This window comes from Macaca fascicularis, chromosome 1 (genome assembly GCF_037993035.2).
Source record: "Macaca fascicularis isolate 582-1 chromosome 1, T2T-MFA8v1.1".
Taxonomy (NCBI): domain Eukaryota; kingdom Metazoa; phylum Chordata; class Mammalia; order Primates; family Cercopithecidae; genus Macaca; species Macaca fascicularis.
Genome location: NC_088375.1, coordinates 107,609,593 through 107,620,915, shown reverse-complemented (window position 1 = coordinate 107,620,915; position 11,323 = coordinate 107,609,593). Strand labels below are relative to the sequence as shown.

Sequence of the window (11,323 nt, the reverse complement as noted above, 5' to 3'; positions counted from 1 at the left end):
TCCCAAGTCTCTGCAGTCAAACCCTGAGGGAACATCTGAGTCACCTGCCCCACTCCTCTGAAACCTGAGAGAAAAGCCCCACGTGACGAGAGGAAAGAGGACCCGTAAGAGGAGGTCAGTGGGACCAAGCCCTCCAGCCTCTGCGCCTGATCTCCACGCACTTCTTCCTTAAAGATCCCCGTGTCAGCCAGGCAGGGCCTTGAAGTCTAACCTCTGCCCACCACTGCACCCTTGAACCACTGGCCTTGAACCTACTTAAGGGGAAGCAATATCATGCCTCATATTTTCTGGGGTGGGGGGGAAATAATCTCAATTTCATTTATCAGATCAAAATTCCACATATGTGGAATTTTGTCTCCAAACTATGGTCACCTTCTCACCCTTTGCCTCACTCCCACCCCAGCCACTGACCCCCACTCATCTCTTCTGAGGTCCCCTGTCCTTCCCTGAAGGAGCTTGATTCCTGACTGATAACAGATCTCATCCAGGGACCTTTGTGGCAGAGACGGTGGATTCGAGAATGCCTATATTCTCATGCTGCTGCAAACAGCCGGGTCTCCCTCCACATTGCCTTCCCTGATCCTACCACAGACAGGAAAGGACTAATCCATCCCTGTGGTTTGAAGCCAGGGATCTGGAAGGGGGTGGCAGGATAGAGCCTGGACTGTAAATGTCAGCACTAAGTGCCAGCCCTCCTCCCCATCCCACTGTCACCTAAGTACTTCCTCCCTGCAGCTCAGTCTTATTCTTTTCCCTCTGACTTCCTCCCAGGACACCCAAACTCCATTCCAGACCCCAGCCAGGAACAGATGTGACCTTCAATTCCAGCCTCGGTTCAAGATCCTGTCAGAGGCAAGGTTGGAGAGAGGTGGGAGGGGTAAGTGGGCTGGCTGAGATCCCACAGCTGGAGCTTTCCAAACCTTGACAAGGGGGTGGTTATGGGGTCCCCTTCTCAGCTTTGACCTCACTGAGTGAACTTTATTGCCTGTGCATACACTCATAGTCATCCTGCATCCCTCCCCTGACTTCACTGGTTTGCTCTCCATAAAACTTCAGCTCTCCCCACCACCACCCCACAACATCTCTCTCAGCCCCCAACCCATGCCCCCAGAGTCTCTCAAACCATCAGCCTCAAAACTTCCAAGAATCTTTATTGAACTTGCTCAGCATCAAGCACGTGTCTGAAGGATCCAGGGTGGGGCACTGTGCCCACTGGCGACAGGGAAGGCCCCAGCTGGCAGAACCCCCAACCACATCAGAGAAGCTTTCATTTCTTCCTGGGCTGCTTATCTGGGAAGCCTTCAAAGAATTCATTACACATCATGGCGATGCAGGACAGGAAGACACAGTACTCTTGGAAGTCCACCTCGTTGTCCCTGTTGCTGTCCAAGTTGCTCATCAGCTTCTGGAATGCAGCTTCATCTGTCCTTTTCTGGAGGGAGAAGAGGCTACAGATAGAAAACAGAAGCCCAGTAGGGAGAGCCAGGACCAGACCCAGTTTCTACTGCCAGACCAGAGTTCAGGGAGGCTCCTTTGGGAGGTCCAGTTTGGAACTCCAACCCTCAAGGCTAAGCTAGGATGGAGAAGGTACTCCTTGGATAAGGAAGTCTGAGTACCTGGTGCAATGGAAAAATGACGGAACCACTACATTTTCACCCAAGGTTGCTCTAATAATCCCATGAGGTAGTAATAGTCATGAAAGCAATATGTAAACTGTATTATGTTTGATACAAATATACATTGTTAGTGTTTGAGGGGAATGTCTGCAGGCCTGTGATCATCTCCACATCTGTGTCTTCACATCTACAAGCCAAACAGAAACTCAAACAGTGTCCACTGTTGGCGTGATGGCAAGAGTCAGACAGTCCTGGTCCAGATGGCAGTTGTGTACGCTGACCACCTTGGGAAGTTACTTAGCACTCTGAGCTTAGTCTTCCCTTCAGTTAAGTTGTGCAAAGCATCTGGCAGTGTCTGACACATTCATTCTCAGCCCTCTTTCAGCATATGGGGCCAGTCAGTGAGCGGTGGTGTTCAATGTGTTTCCACCCCAGGCAGTCACCCCACTGATAGATGCCCTCTGTAGCTAATGCTCTAGATCAAGACTGCTGCCCTCCTCTGTGGGAAATGCCCCACGTGGGGACACACTCAAGCACTACCCACTCACCCCCAAGAAGCTGGGCAGCTCCCGGGTCAGCAACTCCTTTAGCTCTGATTTGTTGAGCTTGAACTTGTCACCCTCTTTGCCCGAGTACTTGTGGAAGGTGGACACCATCACATCCAGGGCCTTCTCCAGAGGGCACGCCATGACAGCAGTCAGGATCTGGGAGCAGGAGGCACAGAGACCCTCTTATTTACCCCACCCCTCAGAGATGTGTTCAGAATGCCAGGCTCCCCTCCCATCCCTCCAGGATCACTTGGCGAGACTCTGCTCCCTCCCTGGGGGAGCCCAGAGCAGTGGGCCCAGCACCTGGCGGGGAGGGTGTGCACAGTGGGGAACACATGCTCTGGGCAGTGAACATTTGCAGAACCCACTGCGCAGGCTCTGGAGATTCAGGCAGCAAGCTCCCAGGGCCTCCCAGGCCTCGCCTCAACAACAGCATTTTTTCCATCCCTCGCTCAGTCTATCCACTCCCACGGCTCAGCCACAAAGGCCCCGCCCTGGCCATTCTTCTCCCTCCCAGCACTGGGTGCGGCTGCTGGAGGCCTGCCCAGGGGCCTGCAGCGGAAAAAACCAGCTGCTTAGTGCTCAGCGTAGGGAGGGGCAAAGTGAGATGGCAGAGGCAAGGGTTGGAAGAGAAGGTGCAGAGGCCACGCTCCTTCTTGAGCTGGGCTGCTGCGTGCAGGGCAGAGGCTCATGGGGCACACCACCAGACGAACGCCCACAGTTGCCTTCTGCCTTTCCTTTGCTTCCTGCTCCCGAGTGCGCAACCCAGCAAACATGAGCCAGTGCAGATACCCATGGGCACATACATACCAACACATACTATAGCAACAGCATGTGCAAGCCCACATCTCGGAAGCACCTGGAGAGCTCAAATCTAGCCACTTGCTCGCTTTTCTGTTGGTTTTTTCCTCCCTCTTACGTGCACGTGTGTGTGCACATGCACACCCACACACATGCACACCCACACACATGCACACCCACACACATGCACACCCACGCACACACTCTACCCAGAGTTCCACATCAGAGTCTCACATCTGGATCTCTTTAGCACATCTAGCCCCCACCAGCTTCCCCTTCTCCTGCCCCAGCCCTGGCCTCTGACACTCCTTGCATGCCAATCAGGCCAACACAACTCACCAAACCAAGAGAGAAGCGCTGAGGAGAGAGGGTTGTAGAGAGGGGAAGAATGGGGACGGCCCAGCGGTCTGACCTATTTATACCCCAGCCAGGCCCTGCCCATAGCAGGGGACAGGGGAGAGTGGATACTGCCTTCCTGCTGTGGGCTGATGTGTTAAGTGCCACAGCACCCTCCACCAGCCCAGCCTTGCAACCAAGCCTCTTGTTTGGGTAACGGGTAAGCCCCAGCAGTTACCAGCAGGGACCTGGATGCAATAGGCACCACCCAGTGTACATAGCTCAGCCTGAGTTTTAGAGAGGTGGAGGAAGGGGTAGTCTGTGTCTGGAGCATGGGGGACAGGGAGGGAGTAGTTCCATCAGGGAGCTAGGAAAGAAGATGCAGGGGGTGGTGGGTGACAGATGGGAGATTGCCCTGGAAATGTGGTGACACAAAAGCTAGGGAGGGGGATGGGAGGATCGCCTGAGGCCAGGAGTTCAAGACCAGCCTAGGCAACATAGTGAGACCTCTGTCTCTATAAAAAGGAAAAACAAAATTTGTTTTTAATTAGACGGGCAGCGTGGCTGTAGCCTGTAGTCCCAGCTAGTCAGGAAGCTGAAACAGGAGGATCGTTTGAGCCCAGGAGTTCGAGACTGCAGTTGGCTATGCTCAAGCCACTGCTCTCCAGCCTGGGCAACACAGCAGACCTTGTCTCTTAAAAAAATAAAGACTCAAAAACAAAAATGGGGCAGGGATCTCCATGCCCAGTACTGTCTGCCATGCCAAGTAAGGCTCAGGGCCAGGGCTGGGGGATCTGGAGGGGAACAGGTTCACACCCAAATGAGGCTCTGGGACCCCTTCAGGAACGTCAGTGGGAAAGGTCCTGGGTGAGGTGGTGATGGAGTATGGAGTGGCAGTGACACGTGGGGGCTCACGGATAGATCTCAGGTTCGGAGAGGGTATCAGGAGGGGCCATTTCAAGTTGGGATGAGTGTCAGGAATGAAGAATCCAGGTTGGGGTGGAGAGTTAGAGGTGAAATGGCACGAAATAGGGGAGTTAGAATTCGAGCCAACCTCTCAGGGTGGGCTACAAACTCAGTGAGAGTTAGAAGTAGGGGGTTAAGGCCCTCAGGGGACTGCGGCTTCAGGGATAGGGGCTGCCTCAAGTTATCCCCTTCCCCCTCCACACAGGGCACAACTTCCTGGCTGGGAGTAAACACCTCAGACACCCTAATCCCATTAGTGCTGCTTTCTGGGCTCCCACAGCCCGGGGCAGGGAACAAACACCCCCACTGTGCCCACGGCCCCACCCTCCTCAGGTCATCCAACCGTGAGCACTGAGTCCCAGGGGAAACTCAGGTGGTCCTCTCTCAAAGACCCCAGAGAGAGAGAGAGAGAGGAAGGGAGGACAGGGGTCCCTGTGTTGGCCCCACGCCCTCCTGCTGGACCCTGGAGGCCACTGCATTTCTGCAGGGTCTGCAACTTCCCTGGGGGAGCCCCCTGCCCCTGCCCCTGCCCCTGCCCTCAGCTGCCTTCCTGCAGTAGAAAAGGCCAGAAAGTAGCAAAGAGCTCAGCAGACACGTCCTCAGAGAAGAATCAAACAAAACCAAGCTGATGCCAGTTTTTTATTAGGAGTTAAATAGGCCCTTTCCCATCGTGGTCTCATTGGTGCACGCTCTGCTGAGCCTCGAGGGCCTCACAGCAGATCCCGCCTCCTCCCATCCACAAGGGAGGCCGCAGGGGTGCAGCAGGCAGGCTGGGGCCCAGAGTGGCTCTACCCCTCACTTGCTGGGCATCCTGGGAAAGGAGCCCTCACATCTCTGGGCCTCCTAGGTAAAATGGGTTAACTGATCACGGAAGACCTGGGCAAGTCCAGATTGAAAGGGGTACAGGAGAGAGGGTAGGAGGGAGTGTGGGAGACATGCCCAGCCCCCAACAGCTGGCGCACCCCCTGGAGCAGAGGCTACTGGGAGCAGGGGGGATCTGAGGGACAGTCCTTGAAGTACTCGTGGCAGTAGAGACAGAGGCAGGCAAGTGAGCGCACATACTCCACAAAGTCCACCTCGCAGTCCTTGTTGGTGTCCAGAACACTCATGAATTTGTTGTAGTCACACTCCCGAAACTCAGTCTGTGCAAGGGAAGGGTGGGGAGGAGTGGGGGAGTAGGATGAGGAGGGCAGAACAGCCTCACACGCCACCTCCCTCCCTCCTCTCCCAAGTGGACCCACCCTACCCCAAACTACACCCTTCCGAGGGCCAATTTCAACCTCCCTGCTCTGATAATGCACCCGTTGCAATCCCCTCCCAAAACTGCCCTCTCAGATTATTAATCGAGCACCTACTATTTGCTACTGAGTGCCTACTATGTGTTAGGCATTCTTCATGGTGCTCTCGCTCAGTCCTCTCAACAACCCTGCAAGGCAGCAGGTGTGATGATTGTCATCCCATTTTATAGATGAGGAAGCTGAGGTTTCTGCTATGTCAGTTCTCCCCTCCCACTTCCTCCTCACAAACCAGCCCCCTCCCCTTGCTGTCCTGTGCTCATGCTTGTCCCCAGGTCTCTCTTGGCAGAGTCTAGGCAGTGCCTCCCACTGGGCGAGGAGGGGACAGACACTCCAACTGCTCACCGGGGTCCAGGTGGCCAACTCCTTTTGCAGCAGCTCCTTGAGCTCCGCCTGGCAGAGCTTGTATTTGTCCCCACAGCGCCCTGCATATTCCTGGAAGGTGCACACGATGGCAGCTACCGCCTGCTCCAGAGGCCTGGCCATCCTTACTGTCACAGAACAAGGGTGTGACTCACAGCAGAGTTCCAGGCCACCCCCCCGGCTCACCTCTGCCCTCTGTGTTTCTCAGAGACTGTTCCCAGACCCATCCTAACCTCCATCAGGCTTCAGGCCTCGCAGTCTCCCCCTCCTCTGAGCAGCCCTCCCGGACCACACCAGCCCCTCCTAATTTATCCCCCTGCTGTCCTGTTATTACTTCCCCGTGTGGAGGTCTCATTGCCCCAACATCACCGCAAACTCCTCAAAGAGACAGCATCCCACCCCACCACCCACACTCCCCACTGCGGGGCTCCTTAAGCACTCCCAGATTCTCTGCCACCTCTTCTTATCCCCAACACCCAGGGCTGGCTCGGTCCCAGTCTGCCCCAGCCCATGAGATGCCCTAGAAGCCTCCCTCCCGCGGGAACTTGCACAAGGAGAGCCTGGCCCTGTGTTTCTCTGCCCTCAGGCCCTTGGAGAAGCCAGGCCTTAGCAGGGAGGGGCAGGTCTGAGAGGCACCCCCACCACCTCACCACCACTCCCCTCATCCTGCCTCCTGCCCTGAACTCAAGGAAGCTGCATCCAAAAGAAAAACTCGTGGGATCCTCTCTCCCTCTCGCCAGCGGTGCAACCCTGGTGAGTCATTTGTCTCTCTGGGTCTCAGGGGCGGGGCCTAATCTATAAGGTGGGGTCATCCCACCTCACAGGCCTAGTCAGGAGCCTGAACCAGATGATCTCTTGAGAGTTGACCAGTTCGGGTGTTTACCAATCTGAGACTCGCCTGGCCTGAGGTTACCCTCCTGACCCCTGGGGGTTTTGAACAGGAAGGCTCTATATAGGGGTACCCTGTTCTATTGGAGGGGAAGCCCTTCCTGGAATTGCTCACCTCCCCTCACTTCAACTCTCCCCTTCCACCGCCCTTCTGGGATGATGCCTCCAGCCTGGGAAAACCCGAAGGCGGCCAGGAAGGCAAGAGTTTTTTCCATGCTAGCCCAGTGACTCACTCCCGGTTCCCCCACGGGACGAGAGTCCTGCAGCACAGGACAGCCAGGGCCAACACTCTCCCTGAAGATTTACCCATTGCTGGGCCCCTGCTGGGAGCAAATGGCTGGCATGGTCGAGGCTGGCAGGAAAATAGGGGAAGGAGAGTGGGGGGTGTCAAGCACTGCCAGAATTCGATTCATTGTAAACACCCCAGGATTGGAGCAAGGTGTCCAGGTTCCCAGGAGAGGAAAGGGCCATGATCCTGAGAAATGAGCAGCCTCAGAGGTAAAGCAAGGAGGCAAGGAGCAAGTGAGGGGCCTGACCAAGGGGAACACCAGAACCTTGAGCCCAGTGCTCCCACCCCAAGGCAGACCTTAGCTCTACACACCCCCCAGTCCAAACTTCCCCGACAGCCCCTCACTGTGCAAGGAAACCTCTGCGTCCACTATATCTGACTTCCCTCCCCCTGTCAGGCCCACCTGTGGTCATCTCTCTGCTTCCAATGCCAGACCCTGGGTCAGGAGTCAGGTTGGCTATTGGGGGTCCCCCAAACTGCCCTGACACTCAACCCAGGGCAGGACCCAAGCAGCTGGCACTCACCGCTGGTGCTGGTGTTTCAGCTGTAGGAGCTTAGAGACAGGGCCTCACTATTTGTAGCCTCCCAAGAAAGGAAGGAAGCAATTATGGGAGACTCAAGTAGGTCAACACTGAGGATGCCCTCAGGGATCCCTCAGCAGCCCCATTACAGGCCCCAGCTGCCCACCTATCCACGCACACATCAAAGGCCAGTCTGGGCTCAGACACCACTCCCCTTTCATTCCCCCTCTGCCCTCCCCCAGAGTTGGGAACTGGGGACAGCTTCCTGCCGAGTCCTTCCAGTTCAGTTGGAGAAGACAGGCTGGCCTATCCAGCACATCACAGCCCCATCTCTTCACTCTGCAGAGGCCCGAGAATACCAAGTGGGGACACACTTCTGCCTCGCTCAGGTTGCACCCCTACAAATCTCTATTCCAGGGAGACCTTGGAGAGCATGTGGCTAAGCCTCCCCTTTACAGATGAGAAGTCTGAACTTGCCTGACCAGAGCACAGCTTTTGGCTGTGAACTGCTCGCTTCCCTGGGGGAAATCATCGGGTGGGATGTCTTTGAAGCACAGGGGCACTTCCAGCAATCTAAGCTTGAGTTTTCTGGCCTTTCCCAGGTGATGGGAATGAATTTGGGCTAGAGTCACATGAAGGCTGGCCCGAGGCTGGAGCTCCTTAAGGGCTGTTTTCCTTCTTCCCCTGCTCTGCTCAGCACCAAAATAACCTTCCTTGAGGTCTTGTGCGAGGCAGGATGGGATTTCCTCTGGCTTTTAGCTTGAGTGTGTAGCCTTTTGGGGTCTCAGTATCATGGAAGGGTCACCCATTTGTGTCCCCTCCTGGGGTGAGCCCTGGGCTTCCACTTCTGTCTTCCTCACTCCCCAAACCATCAAGATCAAAGCTCAGGTTCGGCTTGGCTTGGCCAATGACCTCAGGGCACTGGGGACCTCAGTACAGATTCTGCTTTGACTTAGATTTTGGCCTGCTCATTTCTTACTGCCTTGTGGGCTTTGAAAAGATTTAATTCTATGCAGCGTTTTTTGTTGCTTTTAGCTGGAGTGGGCCCAGACCACCATATTACCGGAAACAGACACCTTTCACGTAACTTCTCTATTCTTTCCTTCACACCGGAGCTTGAGAAACTCCTCCCTGTTTCATAGGAAGAGAACCCAAAACCTAGAAGAGCGTGAGAGAGAAAAGAGGAAGGAGACTGACTCCCAGGCTGGCAAAGAAGCCTTCCTGCCTGTGCAGGCAGCCAGAGCACCAGTGACACCTCTGACCTCGCCCTCGGCCCCCAGCACCCAAGTCTTGCCTGTTCCATCCTCTCCTGGGAGACTGAGCCCTGTTGGGGAGAAGAGTGAGCAATAAAGGAGGGAAGGAAAGGTGGAGCTGTGAATAGCCCTGTTTTATAGGCCAGGAAATATGGGAGTAGGGTGCAGAGAACAAGAGACAGTCACTCAGCAGAAGTGGGGTCCAGAGTGCACCAGCAATTAATTCAGCTCTAGGTCAAGCACTTATTCCCGCCTGTGATATCCCAGCTCTGCCCCCAGCCACCTCCCTTAAGCAGCCACCTCTGCTCTCAGGGCTTCATTTTACTCATATGTTGGTGATGGAGGGTGATAATAGTAACTACCTCATAGGTTTGTGTGGGGCTTAAATAAGCTAATACATGTAAAGTTCATAGAATAAATAGTGCCCAGCACATGGCAAGGGCTTGATAAATGTTAATCAAGAGATGGGTGAGGCTGGGTGCGGTGGCTCACGCCTATAATAACAGCACTTTGGGAGGCCAAGGCGAGCAGATCACCTGAGGTCAGGAGTTCGAGACTAGCCTGGCCAACATGGTGAAACCCCATCTCTACTAAAAATACAAAAATTAGCTGCGCATGTTGGCAGGCGCCTGTAATCCCAGCTACTCAGGATGCTGAGGCAGGAGAATTGCTTGAACCCGGGAGACAGAGGTTGCAGTGAGCTGAGATCGTGCCACTGCACTCCAGCCTGGGCAACAGAGCAAGACGCTGTGTCAAAAAAAAAAAAAAACAAAGACGGAGAGAGAGAGAGATGCCCAGGGTCACATAACTAGTGAGTGGCAGGCCTAGCAGGCATTCATTTTCCGTGTAAATATTTAGAGGCACTGGGGGTACAGCCATAAACAAAACAAAAGTCCCTGCTTCATGGAGATGACAGTCTCTTGGGGAAAAGAGACAATAACAAAATAGATGCTTAATAGATTGCTGATATAAATGCTATGAAGAAAAATAAAGCAGAGCTGGGAGAAAGAAGATGATGGTGGGGAGCAATGCACTTTATTAATATGTGGGTGGTCAGGGAAGAGCCCAGCAGCCCGGCTCCTTGCCCATGTCCTCATCCACCAGCCCCTGGCGTTTCTCAGCTTGGCAGACCTCTCTGGGATGCAGCACCTTGGTTTGTCCACTGGGAGAGACCCGGGAGAGACTCAGACTGAGACTGTGGGGAGGGCGGGAGCTCACTCTGGGAGGTGAGGCCTGAGGGGTCGGGTGGGAGGACAGAGTGGTCAAGGTACAGGACTTTGGGGCTGGCGGACTGTCATGGAAAGAACCTCTAGGTTCTACCTTCCTCTTGCCACCTGCCCTCAAACATGTTACATTCTTTACCTTGTTAGAGCCTTAATTTCCTTACCTCCAAAATGGGTTTGGAAGATTCCTACCCTGAGAATCCGACATGAAAGTGCTTTCTATTACTTGCTGTTACTGTGGACAATGTCAGGGCAGAGGCCTCTGAGTCCAGTTCAACAAACAGGCACTGAATCACCCCAAGGGGGGCTGCAGGGAGGGGAGGGAGAGAACCAGCCTCTCCCCTAACAGGTCACTTGGTCCTGCCTCCTCCATGCAGGTGGAGGGGAGAGCTGTAACTTCCCTTCCCTTCACAGACTCTTCTTGGGGTGATTGGACTCTCTGCCCTGCTGGAAGTTTGGAAGTTCTTCCCCAGCATCTCCCCGGAATCTCCCTTTCTGCAGTGGTTCCGAATCCATCCCACATGAACCACCCCTCCGAGGCCTGGAGAGGGACCATCCTCCTCCCACACCCCCTCCAGTGTCCACACACTCAATTCTTCACACTCAGGCTGAGCCCAGGACCTTGCCGCTCAACCAGAGCTCGCCCGCTGCAGGTGTGGAGCTGACCACTGAGAAGTGCACCATGTTTGGAGGGCAAGGAGCTCTCTTCCGGTAGGGACAGCATGTGTGGGTACATGAAGGGTGAGAGCAGATGCTATCCGATCTGGCAGGACTTATTACAGCACTGACTCTCTCTCTCCCCTGCACCTATTCTCCCTGGCTCTGTCTCCCCAGTATCACCACTATCACCATATGCCCTTGGAAACTGCACCGCCTCCCTGAAGGTCAGTGTCTGGTTCTGCACCGCATGGAGGAACAAGATAAAGTGTCCTGAGCTTCTGGATATTCCACATGCTTGTGCCAAAAGGGCCTGGGCCCCGGGAGACAGGGTGAACCCACCCCAATTCCATAGCCCCATGGGACCAATGAACTTTGTCAAAATGATCAGCTTCCTTTCTCATCATCTGAGCCAAATACAGGGAAGGCGTAGGAAGGGGCATTTGATGACTGGAACTGGTGTGGAGCCAGGAAGTCCTTTGCTACAGAACTGGGGACTGAGCCTGGGGAGATAGGAAGAGGATCTGAACTGAGATCAAAGAGGCCTGTGGACCTACTACTTAGACC

General features: G+C 54.7%; 2 protein-coding genes across 2 annotated transcripts; both read right to left on the bottom strand.

Annotated features, from left to right (window-relative positions):
• Positions 1 to 1,133: 1,133 nt before the first annotated feature.
• Positions 1,134 to 3,355, bottom strand: S100A4 (S100 calcium binding protein A4). Its single transcript, XM_005541778.4, has 3 exons — positions 3,305 to 3,355; positions 2,165 to 2,320; positions 1,134 to 1,432 (listed from the first exon to the last, which is right to left on the bottom strand). The coding sequence occupies exons 2-3, from the start codon at positions 2,303 to 2,305 to the stop codon at positions 1,268 to 1,270; spliced, it is 306 nt and encodes a 101-aa protein (XP_005541835.1). The 5' UTR covers positions 2,306 to 2,320; positions 3,305 to 3,355; the 3' UTR covers positions 1,134 to 1,267.
• A 1,441-nt stretch (positions 3,356 to 4,796) lies between these two features.
• Positions 4,797 to 8,942, bottom strand: S100A3 (S100 calcium binding protein A3). The gene is made up of 3 exons (XM_015457022.4): positions 7,627 to 8,942; positions 5,908 to 6,053; positions 4,797 to 5,409 (listed from the first exon to the last, which is right to left on the bottom strand). Exons 2-3 carry the CDS (start codon positions 6,046 to 6,048, stop codon positions 5,245 to 5,247), a joined length of 306 nt encoding a protein of 101 aa, XP_015312508.1. The 5' UTR covers positions 6,049 to 6,053; positions 7,627 to 8,942; the 3' UTR covers positions 4,797 to 5,244.
• Positions 8,943 to 11,323: the final 2,381 nt, after the last annotated feature.